The sequence below is a fragment of the Girardinichthys multiradiatus genome, chromosome Y (assembly GCF_021462225.1).
Source record: "Girardinichthys multiradiatus isolate DD_20200921_A chromosome Y, DD_fGirMul_XY1, whole genome shotgun sequence".
In the NCBI taxonomy this organism is placed as follows: domain Eukaryota; kingdom Metazoa; phylum Chordata; class Actinopteri; order Cyprinodontiformes; family Goodeidae; genus Girardinichthys; species Girardinichthys multiradiatus.
The window spans coordinates 16792660-16810876 of record NC_061818.1 but is presented as its reverse complement, the minus strand read 5'-3'; the positions used below and the strand labels follow the sequence as shown (position 1 = coordinate 16810876).

General features: G+C 40.3%; 1 protein-coding gene and 1 long non-coding RNA gene across 2 annotated transcripts; one reads left to right on the top strand and one right to left on the bottom strand.

The window, feature by feature from the left end:
• Window positions 1-836: 836 nt before the first annotated feature.
• Window positions 837-17671, bottom strand: dnase1 (deoxyribonuclease I). Its single transcript, XM_047359532.1, has 9 exons — window positions 17545-17671; window positions 15945-16083; window positions 13967-14055; window positions 13758-13838; window positions 3554-3669; window positions 2282-2394; window positions 2026-2180; window positions 1844-1937; window positions 837-986 (listed from the first exon to the last, which is right to left on the bottom strand). The coding sequence occupies exons 2-9, from the start codon at window positions 16080-16082 to the stop codon at window positions 936-938; spliced, it is 837 nt and encodes a 278-aa protein (XP_047215488.1). The 5' UTR covers window position 16083; window positions 17545-17671; the 3' UTR covers window positions 837-935.
• On the top strand, window positions 6386-7417 carry LOC124864668. The gene is made up of 5 exons (XR_007037339.1): window positions 6386-6594; window positions 6683-6784; window positions 6882-7022; window positions 7095-7172; window positions 7282-7417. It is a non-coding gene; the product is annotated as an uncharacterized LOC124864668 (long non-coding RNA).
• Window positions 17672-18217: the final 546 nt, after the last annotated feature.

The following is an 18217-nucleotide window of genomic DNA, read 5'->3' as shown; positions in this document are numbered from 1 at the left end:
AGGAGTCAAACCCAGGACCTTCTTGCTGAAAGGCAACAGTGCTACCAACTGTGCAGCCCTCATTTTTTACATTTCAAGTAAATTCCAGCTTCCAGATGAATTTGAGGAAGTAACAGTATTAAAGGTGGTGGATGATTCTAAAATGCTGGAAACGTTTCTAATCATATTCTGCATCTCCAAAGATATACAAGTCCAGGTATAAATGACACACCTCATATTACAGCCAGGTCCCTCTAGGTACCTGGGAAGTATTTGGTTGGTAACTCCAGTGTAAGAATACCTCTCACAATAGAGCCTGGTTCCCATAGAAACCCTCCAGGTAACCCCATAAGTACCATGTAGATGACTGAGTACAGGTAACAAGTCCTTTCACAAAACAATCTGGTCCCTTTAAGAACCCTTAAGTACTCTGTACAGGGTAAGTGGTCCCTCTAAAATATAGCCTGGTTGCCATAGGTACCCTCTATGTAGCCCCTCTTAGTAGCATTGTAGTTACCTTGTGAGTAATCCATGTAAGTACAATGAAGGTACCCAGAGGTATCCTGTATTTATGTATGCAGCAGATCCTGTGGAAGTGACCTGTAGGTACCCTACAGGTACCAGGTGTGTTGCTACCAGATTATGGTGAACATGCTTCTTATTAAAGCTCCCAGGTTTAGGCCCTATTATTTAATTTCCAGGTCTTGATGGAAAAACTACAGTAATATACAAAGGGATTTCTTTTAGGATGACCAGAGGTTCAGTTCAAATTTCCCATCCCTTAGCATTACTTTGCAAAACAGAAAACACGACAATTTAAACACTTCAAATTTTTTCAGAAACAGGAAAGTCTGTGATTTCATGAAGAATTATTTGGATTTATTAAGGTCTTGTATTTCCTGAATCCCTGATCGGTGAGACTTTTCAGTTGGGAGAGTCATGATTCAGGCAGCAATTTAGCTCGTCAGCTTCACCTCCACCGGAAAATGGTCACTAACGGCCAGTCCCTGAAGGAGACAGAGCAAACATTGGTCCAGGTTCCACATCATTTTCAGGAGAAATGTTTTTACAGAACATTTAACTGTGTAAAAGTCAACTAAAACCATCCAGATGCAGTGACTCTGAAGTGTTGTGTGATTAAAATGCTGGGGTTTAATGATTTAGAAAAATGAGACCATGATGAATCATTTCATAACTTTTACCACCTTTAATGTGACGGGCGAGAGACTGCGTACACCCTGGACAGGATGCCAGTCCATTGCAGAGAACCCAACCAGTATTCTCATGACTCCTTCAGTGTTACTGTGGCCTCTTGACCGTCTTTTTGACCAATTTCCGACTTGAATTTTCAGTAGTTAAAAAGGTATAGTTTTTGACATTACTTGTTATGTAATTTCTGAAATTATGCTGTGGAAATTGTTTTGCCTCTCTCCTGGTTGATACCTTTGTACAGTGACATTATCCTTATCCTTTGCAACCTCTCTGCAAACTGTGGCCTTAGCTAAAGGTAAAAAACTTTGCAGAATAAAGGGGACAAAAATGTGAAATTGTTTACTATGGTGAGATTGTTTTACATCACAAAAACCTGGCACTTAACAAGTGAACATTTTTGTTGGTTCTTTATGATATTTATAAACTAAACTGCAATAATTTGGATATTGTAAAAGTGTATTGGATAAGTGTGTGTAGTTCAGTAGAGTAATAGGGGTAATGGAATATTTCATCTGTAAATACATCAAACACTCTGCAGCCACTCATCATATCAATGTTGCATTTTTGACCAACTCAACACGTTAAGGTCAAGAAAATTGTGGTTGTATTTTGCTACATTGTTATTCGAGACCTCAAGTGGACTAGCTTTTACCATGCTCTGACTGAGGTTCAGGTCAGCCACGAAGTCAAAAACCTGTGCGCTGCCGTGCACCACTCCCTTCAACATGTCAGCTGTGACCACAACCCTGCAAGAAACACAAGGGTGAGTGGAAAGAGTGGATCCTGGAGGCTGTGTGTGTATGTGTTTGTGTATCTTCGTGAGTGTGGAGCTACCTGTCATAAGGGCAGTTGGTGGGAGTGACGGTGGTGTCAGCCGAGTCTGGGATCAACCAGTGGAAGCTCTTGTCTGTGAAGAGGCGGATCTTTTGCCAATCAGAGGCCGTCACGTAACTACAGCCTGAGTTAAAGTCCCCCAGCAGCACAATGTTCTGCACGGAGAGGGTGAAGAGTTAACTTTGCCTCAGCTGCCCCCTCCCACTTTATATTTTTATGCATTTTCACAACATGTTTTCACATATAGTTTATTTACATTGGTGTTCCAGCGAGTGCGGACATCGGTCACCACGTCGTAAAGAGCATTTATCTCCTCCACAGCGAGTTCCGGAGAGGTATGCTGGGGGATCAGAGTGAAGCTGCTCAAGGCTGTAAAACAAAGAGAGTGCTTGTTAAAGAGCTGAGCAAAGAGAGCAATAATTAGACATGCTGCCAGGTGCCACTGCAATTCAGCCTGATCAAAATCATTCCCAAGGTGAAACATGGTGTCAGCATCATGCTGTGGGAATGCTTTTTTCTGCGGAGACATGGCAGCTGGTCAGGGTTGGGTGGAGCTAAATACCTGACACCTTAGAAAAATTACTTGCCACAAGATGAGACTGGGGAGGAGAATCACTTTCCAGCATGACAACAACCCTAAACAGCCAGGTACAGAGACAGCCAGAGTTACAATTGAATAGTAGGGACCATAGCATGAACTACTTAACACAATCCAAGATAAATACATTATTGTTGCTGATTGCAACCTGACAAAATGTGAAAAATTGATTGCTATGGTTATTTTTGTAACAAATGTGCAAATAAGTTTTTTTTCTGAAAGTGGGCAGACAGAAAGCGGTTTAAAGAGAGGGGGAAGACATACAGCACAGGCCTGCGGGGACTCAAACCTGAGACAGCTGCATCAAGGACTGAAGCCTCTGTATTTGGGTTGCATGCTCTACCACTACACCATGCACCGCGACCTTTCAAGGTAGTCTTTTAGTGATGCTTGTTACTTCTTTTAGATTTGCATCTTTGCATCCTCTTTTTTTCCTGACACATACGCCATGCTGAGATACACCAATTTGTTTGGCATCTGTAGCTTTTTGGAGCTCAGCTTGTTGGTGACAAAATAATTCAACTCAGTTCATCGAGTCAGTGACTTGCTGCAAACCCTCATACCGAGCATGTATGTAGTGACAGGGGAAAGGAAAACTCCCCTTTAACAGAAAGAAACCTCCAGCAGAACCAGGCCCTGTTGGCCATTTGCCATGGGAAAAAATATATATTTTGTTGCAAGTGTTTCATAAGTGTTTATCTGTTTGTTTGGCTTGGCTTAACAAGTTAAGAAGTGTAATAAAAACAGTCTGATGCAAACACTGTTTTAAAGTAGGAAAATATCAAGTATGGAAAAAAGCAACCATAATAATAAGACATTGATACCACTTTAAAAGAGGATAACAAAGTCTAAGACATTGCAATGGTTTAATACTTTAGCAAAAGATACCCTAAAACTGTAGAAACCTCCCACAGCTTTTGTAAAGCATACCGGTATATCTGGATGAGAACATGACGACAAAAGGTTCTCTCATAAAAGTATCTGTCCCACAGGATTCACAGCCATCGTCAAAGTGGTAGCTTTCAACCACAGATACACTCGCCTGCCTGCAGAGAAAGAGTTAAAACGCATTACATCTGTTTTTCTGAGCTAATGTGTTAAAGTACCTTGCAATGCAGAATTTCCTTAATATTATCATATAATATAGTATTTAAAGGTCTACATAGGTAGATTCATATAAATACATTGGGTACATTGGATCAGGCTTTCCTTTCACTCGGTTCCATTCCTTGTTCTGGTTCTGCTTCTCTCTGAGAGTTCAGCAGAAAAGCTGTTCATCAGACAGAGGAATTTGGAAAAGCTCTTCCCATTAGACAGCATTTAAGAAGAAATCATAGGGTTGTATACCGTTTTTTTTAAACCCTGTTGTTACATTTCAGAAAGTGAAAGTTCCAAAACGCTCAATAACATTTACCTCAAATGTAATCCCTCACATAATATGTGGAGTAAAAGATGATTTTAGCTCAAAATATAGCCATGACAAAGGCCTTCTCTACAGGACTTGGCAGAAGTAACTAAATGTGCAAACAGTCTAATTAATTTACTTTGATCCTAATAACTCCTCTTCATTAACCATCTTCATTCAAAGTAACATTTTCACCCCTCTTTGGTAAATGGTAAATGTCCTGCACTTGTATAGCACTTTATCATTTCCCCCAGAGCATTTTACACTACAATCAGCCATCCACCTATTGACACACTGACAGAGGTAAGCTACATTGTAGCCACAGCTGCCCTGGTGCAGACTGACAGAGGTGGGGCTGCCATACAATCAGCACCACCGAACCCTCTGACCACCATCAGCAGGCAAGGCAGGTGAAGCGTCTTGCCCACTGGTTACATGACGAATCCCTACCACCGTTGCCACCCTTCGCCCCCAACTCTTTGTCCAACTCAAGCCCCTGATCTCTCTTCACAATTCCATCCTCACATTTATTTAACTTTATTCTGGTCAGTTTTAGCTTAATTATAGTGTATTAATTCACAGTAAGACTACCTGTTTAATGCACTGTGTACCGTGAGTACTCTAACTGCATGCATGTTGTCACCTTTAGTCACCTTTAGTAAATGATGAGTTTCATATCAAAAAACATGTATCTTCCTTTTACCAAAAGTATCATCTAGAAGGTCTCAAGCTGGCCATTGAGACTGAATCTCCAATTTGAAGCATCTTCTTTAACTACTAATAATGTGACTTGTCATGAAGCTAGACAGAGAGACTAAAGTACACCCTTCAATCAAACGTTTTGACAGGTGACCTTTGACCTTAAGGTGGGTCACGGCGCCATGGGGGCGGGGAGGTCATGGGGTCAACAGGGGGTGTGTCCGAGGGGCGTAACCATGGATGCTGATTGGTTGTCGTCATTAGGGGCGATACCTTAAATGAGCCAATTAAAACACAGGGGTGTGTTTAATGGTGCTATTAATAATCTGTATGTTTTTCAGGCATTAATACATCTAAAAAAAAAAGACATGCATCCTTTTATATTTTAAAGGTATAATAAACTTAATGTTGACCTGTCACGTGAAATCCTAATAAATAAACTGTGTAACCTGACAGAATTGTAAGTTAATTTTGCTTTACAGCAGGACTTATTTGCTGAATATATGAGTCAGTCTAAATCAGTTCAAAATAGAAAAGACCTAAAAGTAAATAAAGATTGTGCTTCCCTACATCGGTAGAACGAGCAAACCTTCCACTTCTGCGTCAACAGACTGGAAAGCAGGAGAAAGAGGTAAGACAAAAAATGAAATTAACAGAAAAACTTTACGAACCCTCAGTATACTGTTTCCAAGTTATAAATTGACTCTAGCGATGATGTGTTTGTTTTGAATCATGAGAGACTCCATTTTAGGAAAAAGGAATGATAGTTTTAGTTACCTGTAGCTTTTCTAAAACATTTTTTTTATTCATCTTAGAGCAAAGGTTATTGAGAGACTTACTGAAACAGTTATTCTGTAACTGAACTCCCAGTCAACATCAACCTCAGCCTTCTGACTCAATTTCCTGACCAAGTGTGTGACACAGGGCAATAAAGTAATTAGAACTTTCTCAGTCCCTCCAAAAGAGTCAATACATAGGTTCATGAACAGGTGAGACCCCCTGGGCCTGATGAATATCAAAGTTTGCTGGTTTCTCATTGCTAATACGTGCTTCTAAAAGGAAAGGAAATTTTTGTTTTTTGATTTTGGTAAAGTTTATAGAGACCGCTTCCCATGTCAGACATCACTGACTTATGTCCACAAGAAACAGTGCAATGAATAGCCAATATGGTAATTGGACCTCTTTTTTGCATTTCAGTGTGCTGGCAATAAAAACAGGTTTAGTTTCACAGTAGTCAGAGCAGAGACATCAGAGCTGTGTACAACGTCAAGCGTCAAGTCTGGTACAGCTAAGAAAGATTTAAACTTGTTACACTGAAAATACCAGTACTGACAAGAAAAATATGTTGGTACATATTTCAGGAAACAAAGAAATTGTAGCATCTGCTTCTAATGATTCACAGAAGAACAATGACATCTTTAAAAGTAAGTAAGTAAGTATTCATCTTTAAGAAATCATTAAATGCATGTGAATGTTCTCTAATATTGTTTTATATATATATATTGTTTCTTTGTCATAGAACCCACCACTGATGACCTTGAGGATTTCATCTTGACACAATCAGAATATGGTAAGTAAATGTTAAGTGCAACAATATTTTATAGTTAACCCTTGACAATGTTTCAATTTATAGATTTGATGAGAGAGGTAAACCCGAATGATCAAGTTGGAGGATTCAGCGGCTGGAATCGACAGTCAAAGTTGAGAAGGCAAATTATTTCCAAAAAAGAAATACCAACAACAACAACATCTGAACTTTCTTCTAACAAAGAAATTAAAGCTGAATCTTTAAATACGCCTCCGCAAATTATCATAATTTCCCCTGAAAACACACCGGATAAGTTACCAGCTGCTCCCGGGCCAGAAAGTAAGCCCTAAAAACTATTTGTTTTCTTTGAGAGTGAATGTGTATTATTAGAGACTTGTTTTAATCCTCAGTTACAAACTGTTTACAGATTTGACAGAGAACGCTCTGGAAGACACAGCAGCACCAGCTGATTTGATCAATCAAACTAAAGCCGAACTTGGAATACAGCCATCAGCGGTGGAGCAGCAAGGTGGGTAAAAATAAATAAAAACAACAATATATATATATATATATATATATGTATTTTAAGCATTGTTCAATAAAATATCATATAAATCTCTTTACAGATGCATCCAAAGATGCGACACTGAAGCCCCCTACCAGAAGGTCAGTTTTCAAAGATCAAGACAGCGTTCAACAGAAACGCATCAGTCCAGTACAACAAGAAGTGAAATCTGGAGGTTTTATCGCACAGACCCGTCCCCGGAGTAAGTTATAGTATTTCAAAATTCGTAAGGTATAAAAGCGTAAGGTAACTTTGTTTTATTTTGTTTTTACAGAATATTTAACCCCAGCCAAAAGACAGTGACTCTCTGGTCTGCATACCAGGGCGACCCTCGTGAGAGATTTAATGAGCGGTACGTTTTAATTCATACCTACTGAATTAATTTGAATTCCCCCTTTTTTCAGCTTTAATTTGTTTATTTCAATATATATATTTGTTTTGTTGTTCATTCTCTTTTACAGAGGTAACGTTAATGGTTGGACAGATTGGTTCCAGACCCGGACAGCAACGTCGCAGAAAGAAGGCCTCGCAAGCAGCACGGAACCGTCAAAATAAAGCCTCATCCTTAACGCGTCTGGCAGCATGTCAGATTCTGTTACAGAAGCAGTTTGGTGACATCAAGGTGATTTTAAACTGAACTGATCACTGTGTTTTGTTTTTTTGTTTTTTGTTTTCTTTTCGGTTGGTTTTTTCTCTGTAGGTTTGTCTGATTTTTCTTATGCTCATATAAACAGATAGCCAGATCAGACTTGCCCTGGATGAAATAAGGAATGTTGTTGCTCAACTTAGTGAAATTCCTGTTAATGCTGAAGTAGCAGATAACATCGGGTTAAATGCATCTCCTGCTAACAGTGAAAATGTAATAAATCAAAATCTGCACGATGACTTTTTAAGCTCATTAGAACAGGCTGTTGAAGATTTAAATAGAGCACCGTCTCCACCCAGCATTCAGCAAAATGAATCAGCTGACTTACAAATTCCTTCAACGTCACACGCCGCTGATCATACTGGGCAGCATGGCGGTAATTTCAATCCAGAGGTAGCGGTCAGTTCTGATCAAATAGGGCGAGATCCTCCAGCGGTTGTTGAACGTGAACGTTTTAATAACCATGAAATAAGGAGACCTTTTACCATCCTGCCGCCCTGTCCGGGGAACGTTCCAGATTTAGCTGCATTCTATACAAACATCATGCGTATTATCATTGAATTAGCCGACGCCGCAAGATCTTTAACCAGACGTAACGACGTTGTGCAGCTGGAGTTAGTGGGTGAAAATCTCAATCGTCACGTCACATTTACTGTTACAGATGATGGAAATATGATCCTGCCTGCTTTTGAGAACTTTTTGGACGACTTAGTACAATCGAATGCTGATGTACGTGTAGATAATAACCTGGAATTTGTTCTTCAGGTAGTTAATGACCCAGCAGGAGGGTCTAAACGTAAGGCTACAGGAACGTTAGACTGTGAACTGATTAATAAGAAAATGTGTCACCTGTATGTTGTAGATAATACCGGTAATCAGTTATGTTTTGCAATCAGCCTCGCACACGTCTCTGATCCTGAGCTCACGGATCACCGTGCTGTAGAACTGGGGAGGAGATGGCAGCATCAGGCAGGCCTCGATGAGCAAACAGCAGTTACTTTTAGTGATATTGGTAAAGTTGAAAACATTCTGAAGAGAAAAATTGTAGTGTTTCACAGAACCACGGGCTCTACTGCTCTGTGTAAATTTGAGACCAGTTTCCCCGATCGTTCAAACCCTCTGTTTTTGCTGTTATTTCAAGGTCATTACTATGGAATAAAAAATCTCAAAGGTTTTATAGGGTGCAGATATATCTGTGGATACTGTTACAGCGGGTATGATAACACACACACACATCATTGTGAAGGTTACTGTGCAATATGTCAAACATATAAATGTATGCAAGAAATTAGCAATCCTGTAAGCTGTGCAGGCTGTCAAAGAATCTGTCGTAATTCTTCATGTTTCAGCAGACACAGGGAACCACGCAACAGAAATAATGCTGACAGGCCTATGAGTGACTGTGAGTTGGTAAAACTGTGTAAAGTATGCAAAAGGATATACGTTATTCCAATCAGTAAACCGAATAAACCACACGTGTGTAATGTAAAATGCAGTATTTGCGGTGAAAATGTACCTCCCAGCCTAGACATGACATGCGATAATCATAAGTGTTACATTCTGCCTTGCAGTGCAATTAATCAGCTTGATGATAAACTGATTTTTATGCTTTTGAATGCCTCATCAATGAGAGCGGCGTGCATACGCCCTTTCTGGTCTGTGCTAAAACGTTGAAAGGTGATGAATGGTACGCTTATGGGTTAGACTGCACCCAAACATTTCTTCTACAGGAGGCCAATGTACAGAGGATTCACTTTAATAGCTCATAACGCGCGTGGGTATGACAGCTACCTGATTCTCACAGCTATGCTGCAGTTAGGTATTAAACCTCATCTCGTCATGCTAGGAAGTAAAGTTCTCTGTTTAACCGACCCTGATTACAGGTTAAAATACACTGATAGCCTGTCCTTCATGTGTATGAAGTTGAGTGCCATGCCGAAAGCGTTAGGCTTTACCGATCAAAGCAAGGGTTTTTCCATGCTAGCGTTAGAGGGAAGGGTAACGTAAAAGCCATCATCCTCTACCTGACGGTTCATGATGCTGTGTCAACTGTGAGGTTTAGGGCAAACCTTTTTATACGTTTTGTAGTTCATCAAACCTGATCCAACTGTTGAATTTCTCAGGCCAGTTTTTCCAGCTTACAAAAACCTGTTTGACTCCCTTGACCGTACGTCGTTTTAATATTTTTTCCATTTGATACATCTTGTCGTTAAATATTTTTACTTTTTGAAGTTCCTCTGCGTAAAAGGAACCCTCGATAGGTTCTCCATCCAAATCTTTGAGTTTGTATACAGGAGGAGAACGGGGTATCCGCTCATACACTGTAAACACTTCATCCGTAAAACTCTGTTCGTATTTTTTGTCAAACACTCCACGGACCTTGGATATTCTGACAAGATCCCCTTGTTTAAACGTTGTCACTGAGTCCTTGCAATATCTGTTGGACTTGACATCATACAGATTCTGAAACACTTGAAAGGCATTTTCTGAGGTCACTTCCATAGGGCTCATTTTAATGCTGGAGTGGTAGCTGTGGTTGTAGCTTCTAGCTAGGTTTTGCAGTACATCGACGTACCGCCGGGTGTTGTTAGCTGTAAAATATCTCCACATCCTTGTTTTTAATGTGTGGTTAAATCTCTCGACCACTGAACCTTTTGCTTCACTCGCTGTCGCGAAATGTTCAATACCGTGTTTCTCCATTAAAACCTTAAATTTCTTGTTAAAACATTATTTACCGGCATCAGTCTGACATTTTTTGGGGATCTGACTTTCTTTAAAAACTGATTCAAATGCCTTTACCACCTCAGCGGCTGTTTTCCTCTTCAAAACTCGTACATAAGCCCTTTTTGAAAAGATGTCAATGACTGTTAATAAATAATTATAACCATCATTTTCCATGGCCAGAGCTTGCATGTCACAGAGATCAGCCTGGAACTGCCTCAATGGTCTGGTGACAAAAACTCTGTTTCTCGGGAACTTTATTCTTGCAGGTTTATGTAGAGTATAGGTATCTTCTCCTGATAAAAAAATCTTTAACTTTTTCAACCGCAACCTTCTTTCCCGTTTCATCTTGCATAACCCTCCTCAGCCTATCTACACCCCCAAAACTTCCCGGATTTGAAGGGCTATAATATACTTTCTTCATCAGCCGTCTTCCTGCCATCTCTGCCTTATGCTCACTCTGACGATTACTTGTTAAATAATGAGAAAAAAACACACCGGAGGGTAGATTTATCCCTTTTTTTATTTTTGTATGTAATAGTAAACAAAAATCAGATAAAATGCAGATTAATGCAGATGAATTCAAACACTACTAGGTTTTAAACAACACTTTTGGGAAGGTTAATATGTTCCTACTTTAATTGTATTTAATAGTAAAAAGAAAAATCATTTAATGCAAATTAATTAAAGTACTGGAATACTAAAAATGATACAACAAGTCATCAAACATGTGAGATCAGTTTGTCAGTCCATAGCACTCTGAAACAGAGTTAAGTTGTTTGAGATGTTTCTCATCGACCATGCAATCATAAACGTGCGCTATTGCACTGTGGATGCCTTGTACCGATTTCAGTTCATATAAAACCGTCTTGGCAATCGTCTTCACTCTGAAGTCATCCGCTGCGTATGCGTCGAAGTACCAGAAGATTCTGAATAGCAGGAACGAGTTTGGGGGTTACGAGTCGTCGTACGATGCGTTGAAAGTTGACTTGGTAATAATCCTCCCCCAATACCTCCAGGCATTGGTGCTGACGCTGGCTCGGGTGGTTCGTTATACATCCATAGCAGGTTTCTCTGAGATAGTTCAAAGAGGTTATGTTGAATAAATGAAGTATCGCTGTTTTCACCGTATTGATGAGGGTGGTTGAGAACCAACCGTCAATTTCGTCCCCCTGGTTACTCTCATCCTCCGCTGAAGGCTGAGGGTCCTCCATCGGTTCCAGGGTTTGTGTAGGGGCTTCGGTAGAGGGTGAGTAGCCGGTGGCTACCTCCTCCTCCACGACCACCTTCATGTCTTCAGGCAGGACATTCGCGTCTACAGACTCGGCCATAAATAGCGGCGATGGTGAGCAGAGGTCTGGAGAAAGTGGTTGATACATTTTCATATTGTATCCTTTAGGTGATGCAGGACTGAAGTGGGTCTCTGAGAATGAGGACGTTGAGGTGGATGGTGAGAAGAGGTCCGGGGAAGGCGGATGATATGGTCCAATGTTGAAGCTTTCATCGTGCTCAGGAGAGAAGTGGATCTCTGCTCGGTGGTTGTAGAGATCCCTGTATGGTGTTGGCTCACTCATTCTCATGATACGATTCTCAGTGTCTGTGAGCTTGCCGTTATCTCCCCGTATATATATCATAGGAAGGGGGAGGGTCCTCAGAAGAGGGTTTGTTCTAGACGTAAAACAGGAAACGTCAGCGTTTTTTTCACTGACATGACATCGATCCAACTGCGTGAGTTGTGGAAAAGGTCGGAAAGATGCTGTCCAATTTCACTCATCTTCTCTGCCCAAGCTTCAAACGGCAGAGCCAGCATTGTCTTGAATACGCCGCAGTCCTGATTGAAAGCCTCCAACACAAACACATCTGAGGGACTCGTCCGGTTGTTCCTGCGTCTGCTTGCCCGAAAAGACCAGCGACCATTTGCTGTGGTTTTTGACCCCCACACTGCGCTAAAGAGAGGTTCTCTCTCAGCTATTTCAACATCGGATGGTATATGAAACATTCTTGTTCGTTTTGCAAGTCGAGGAGACAGTTCATTTTCTTCATTTTCTTCTTCCTCCCTCTCCTGCATTGATACTGTTTCAGGGGTATCATTAAGGTGCGGGATTGCAAGCCTTAACACAGCCCAGTCGCTGTGGGTGAGAGTACACAGAGCCAGTGATCCATTAAATACCTTGTCTTGATCCAATTGATACAGGCAAAGCTCTCCTATTTCATACATGAAAATATAACCCCAGCTGCCAACCAGGCCATATGGCTCCAAAAACCATTCTTCCTGCAGAGTGTCGAACGGAGGTCTTTGTACCCTGCACATGTAGTATGTTGATTTCTTAGGAGCATTCAATTCACCGGATGAATGCTGGTAGACGGTCACTGGGGTTTCGCACAGAACTGACATACCTCTTGGCCGATCCGAGGTCTGATTTTCAACCGTGGTTGTTGAAGTTGATGTTGGATCCTCATCATCGGTAGAGTATGTCATGACGGGAATTCCGATAGATATCTCAGTTGAGGAAGTATATGATGCAGTTGCTTGTTCATCATCATCTTGGCACGCGTTGCGTTTCTCCTCCGCTTGACGATTAACTCTCTTAACTCTAGCCATTGCTGAACGGGTGTTCTTTTCCAACGAATGATGCATGTAAAGTGCAGAGTTTTATCTCTGTATTTAAAGTAAACACTAAAGCACGCCCCATTGTTTTCATTGGGTTATTCAAGGTTTAACGAGGCTTACAAACACACCCCCTCTATTTTTAATTGGCTCATTTAAGGTATCGCCCCTAATGACGACAACCAATCAGCATCCACGGTTACGCCCCTCGGACACACCCCCTGTTGACCCCATGACCTCCCCGCCCCCATGGCGCCATGACCCCCCTTAAGGTCAAAGGTCACTTGTCAAAAAGTTTGATTGAAGGGTGTACTTTAGTCTCTCTCGACCTTCTGAACCAGGGGTGTCCAAAGTGCTGCACACATAGTAGGCCATTTGCTGCTCTTGAAAGACAGCATTATTTTGTTAATGAATTCTTACATTCTGGAGAGAAGTTGTTGTGAATTTATTCCACATGTGAGTGAGTTTTCTGTTTATCTATTGTCCTAATTCCACCTCCATATTGGGCTGGTATTCCCAGGACAATACTTGACAGTCTGAATATTGTTTAAATAAATATTACATAACTTGAACATTCTATATGGACAACACATGTTTAATTAATTGCTGAGCAGGTAAAAAGAAAATAATTCACAATTTAAAAAATGCTTTTAATTGGAAAGAAAAAATAATGGCCTTAGTTTATCTTGCCCATTTTGGCCCATGGTGCAAAAGGTTTGAATGCCACTGTTCTAAACCATCTTCACTCTCATTTTCTCTCCCTTCACTTTAATTAAACCAGAAAACTCCCATTATCATGGCTTGGTCTTTGCTGGTGAAACATTTCATGAATACGGACTTTGCAGCATTTCAACCTTTCTTTGCAAAAAGTTTAGTAACTTTGGAACAAATTGTCTAATGCAACATTAAATCTATATCTTTTATTTTCAGCATATAAATTGTATGTAATTGCCCCTATGTACCTGTACAGGAAGAGGTATCTCTCTGTGTAGGTGCTGCGACCCAGGGGCTCACTGACAATGTAGCTGTATGTAGAGGAACCTCTGGGGAAACAAACAGATAAACATCGGAACCAATATATGTTGCTCCTCTTTTACATGTAGCTCTAGAAAACATACAACCAAACAAGCATGAAGTGCAGTGTATGCTCAGTTTAGTAGGTAAATCTAACTTGTTGACATGGTCCATGAGTTTTTTGGTTGCTGACAGGTCGCTGTCTCTGACCTCCTGGATCAGAATGATGTCATAGCGATGGACAACCTTCGAAAACACACAGTACAACTCAAATTATAGCATTATACTTTTCATTGTACATGCGTTGGCCCTTCTTTGATGGTTATTTGCAGTTAAAATTGCATATTGTTATCACTGTTTTATTGAGATAGAGCATTGTGCTGGTTTCATGTATCTAAGTTAGACAATTTAGGTTAGTTATGATGTGATGTGCAAGACAGCTAAAAGGGAAATATTTTGTGCAATTTTTTCAAAGCATTGAGTTTAAAAAAACACTTTCTACGCCATATGGTAAAAGTCTCATAGAGATACAGCACAGAGGATCTCTTTAATCTGATCTTTTCAGATAATTTTTAGAGCAGGATACAAAGAAGCACTGGGTTTGGCTCACCTGAGACTAAATGTTTGGGATGCCACTACCCCACAAATGGCCATTTAGTCAGCAGTTACTGAGGACATCAATCATCCAAAAATACAAAAACTAACCAACATGGTCGGCTAGGCCAGGCTGTGAGAGCATTTGTCACATAAGCAGCCAAGAGGGCTATGGTGAACACGGGAGGAGCTGCAGGGATTTAAAGCTCAAGTTGGAGAATCCGTTGACATGGCAACTATCAGTCATTTTCCACAAATCTGTTTTTAATGGAAGAATGGCAAGAAAAAAAAAATCTATTGTTCAAAGAAAGCTTTAGGAAGTCCTGTTTGCACTGGAGTTATTTGCACCCGAGCATGAAGTGGCTGGGATGATGGTAAACTTCTAATCCGAGAACTTGGTAACTTGGTTATTGATCAGGAAAAAGGGACTGCTCCCTTCAGGTCCGGGCTCAGTATCTGTAATGGGTGGAGGAGTACAACTATCTTGTTAGTCATTATGGGTGCAATGATTGAGCGGGAAATGTTTGCAAAGATGGCTGCAGAAAAAAATAGTGCTACTCCAATCTGTCAACGTGAAGAAAGGGTTAAGCCAAAAAGCTAATCTCTTAATTTACTGGTCTGTCTACATTCCAGTCCTTACCTGTGGTCTTCAGATATGGATCATTACCAAAATGTCAAGTTACCAAATATAAGCGCCGGCTAACAGGACCTTCCTTTGCATAGTGAGGAGTTATGTTAGCCAAGAGTAGCTTGGAGTAAATCTGCTGCTCCTCTGCATTGAAAGAACTCAGGTAAGTTTGGGCACATGATAAGGATGGATGAAAGATGGATGGAGCTAAATAAAGGACAGACCTGGAAGAAAACCTGTCAAACACTGTAAGACACTTTAAGCTGGGGCAGAGGTTCACCTTCCAACAGGACAAAGACCCTAGACATACAGCCAGAGGCACAAAAAAAGGTTCCAAAACAATGTATAGTTTTGTGTTTGAACGGCCCATATCAAATTTAAACTTAAATCCAATTTAGAATATTTGGCAATAATTGAAAATTGCTGTTTATCAATGCTCTCTATCTGGCTGAGCTTCAGTTATTTTGCAAAGAAGAAGGTGCAGAAAATCCAGTCTAGAAGTGATTAAATGGAAGAGACAAAACACAACAGGTTGTTCTACAAAGTATAGGCTCAGGTTGGCTGAAGACAAATGCACACCACGATTTTCTTATTTTTGCTATATAGTGTGCCAAAAATCCCTATGTAACACATGAAAGTTTGAGGTTGTAATCTGAAAAAATATGAAAAGTTTCAAAATGTATGAACACTTTTGTGCAAATATTATACACACACAACTTTCATTGGAAAAAGTCGAATTATTAGAAGAGTTGAAATAATCATAAGAAAACAAAAATGCACTCTGACTTTGGAAGCATTTTCGGGTCTGTTTTCTGCAGGACTGTATTTTTACTTCAATGGTTTCATTTAAGAAAGAACAACAGCATCAACGATTTCAAAGACAGAAAAACTGTAGAACAATGGAGTTCCAAACCGTGCCAATGATGTCCAACAGAGTTGTGTTGGAGGCTTTTGTGTCCCCAAATGCCTTGATGTTGAAAGCTCCCAGCAGTAGCGAGGAGGACAGATGCAACAGGCCTACAAAGAGCCCAACAGAGCACAGCAGGCGCATCCTTAGGTTGAAGCAAATGGAACTCAGTCACCAGTTGTTCAAAATACATCATCAACAGTTTGGTTCTCAGATTGAAAGCTGCAGTGATACATTGAGAAAGCTTGATGAACAGTCTCGAAATCTTTGGTTTTCTTTTATGTTCTCTTCTCCTCAGCAAATCACACATTTTATATAGGGTTTAGGTCCAGAGACTATCATGACCATTGGAAAAAGTTTAAAGGGCCAGGATCATAGATCTTTCACCGTGCTCAACAGTGGACATTAGGTGCTTTTTCCCTTGTTTTACCTAAAACCCACCTTTAGTATTTGTTGCTGAAAAGCTCAACCTTAGTCTAATAAGTCCAAAGCTCACAGTCCCAGTCAAAGACTGGTATTTTAGGAGTCTTTTCTTTCCTGCCATCACCAACGTAGACATGTTGATGTTGCTAAACCTTGTGGCTCAGTAGGAAGTGTAGTTGTGGGTTCGATTCCAGTTTCCTTCTGCCATATGTTGATGTGACCCTGTGCAAGGCACTTAACCTCAACTTGCCTACTGATCTGTGTATTGGTGTATGACTTAGTGAGTGTTATTGGGTGATTGTGGCTCTTGTGTAAAGTGCTTTGACTGGTCTGTATGACTGGAAAAGCACTATATAAGTTCAGTCCATTTACCATAACTGGGACCATGGGTTTGGTCATAGGGAAGTGTGGTTGAACCTTTTAGGAACAAACCCTCCAGGTGGGTTTGGGTATTGGAAAAGCAGCCCACTGTAAAGTAAGGTTGGAGGATCTGTGATGCTTGGGTTTTTCTTTTTAAAGCAATGGGAACCTAGAGCAATCCAAAAAAACCTCTTTGAATTGCTGGAGATTTTAAACACAACTCTGGTGGACCAGTGAACTGAAAATGGGTTGTCAATGGAGCTTTCAGAAAAACAAATCAACACAGAACAGGTTAACCATATACAGTGATGGAATGTTGAAAAAGTTTTTCCTCACTGAATAAATGTACTCAAAGTAAATATCGGTTTCTAAATTTTCCAGGGTGGGATTATGCTTCAACAAAGATTTATACATTATGAGGGTACCAGCTCTCATCTACACCCTCAATTATATTGCAGTGAATGAACTGGTGTTACAGATCACTGAGTCTATACAGTTGTTGGACCAGTCTATCATCTCCTGCCTCAGTGTGGGAGTCTGAAACAGACAGAACACCTGCTCCACCACTCACGGCATAGCATGCTGCCTGTTTCTCTGCGTCTAAATGACTGTGAGACTGGAACATTGTATCTATTATGCTGCCTTTTGTCATTTAAAAAGTAAACATATTAAGCCAGTAGGATAATATGTTTTCTTGTCACCCTGATTACATATACCAACTGCAGCAAGTGACCGTGGACAAAAGATTTTCAGATAACCTCATGAAGAGCAACAATATAACACAAGTCAAATTGTAAATAGAAAAGAGCCAAGACGTGCATACCTGTGCAGCAGAGGGAAGAGTAAAGCCTTCTGTTAACACAAAGCCTTGCTTGTATCCGTCCCCAGAGCTTTTATAAAAACTCAGAGCCGAGCCACTGATAACATCCCGTTTTAGGGTTTTTATTTACCTGCAGCCCCATGTGATGACAGCATGCTGGGAGGAGAGCTGAAAGGTTTGTTATGAATGCATTACAGCTCTTTTTTTTTTTTTTTACGTATTCTGGCTAAACTGCCACAGAGGATTACTACAAACACATCACTGTATAACATGGCCTTGGATTGATTTGGTTCTAAAACAACTAAGCTCATAATCCAAGCATGCTAGTTCTGTTTTAATAGTAATATTTTCACAGCCTTAGACTGGCCATAACAGCAGCATTAGAAATGCATCTACTTTATAGTGTTGTGATTATTAATCTGAAAATGTTATTTAATATTTAATATTAATATTTTATCAAATAATATTACGGTCTGTTAAGGGTTGTCCTGTGAATACCAGCCCAGTAAGGCGATGGTATTAGGACAAAATAGAAAGGTGTGAGACGAGCTCTGACATTATTGAACAGCATAAACTCTGCATATATATGAAATGAATTCACACAATTTCTTAAAATACAAGAATTTATTAACAAAAGTAAGTCAACTAAAGTCAAACATATTTCAATCAACAAACT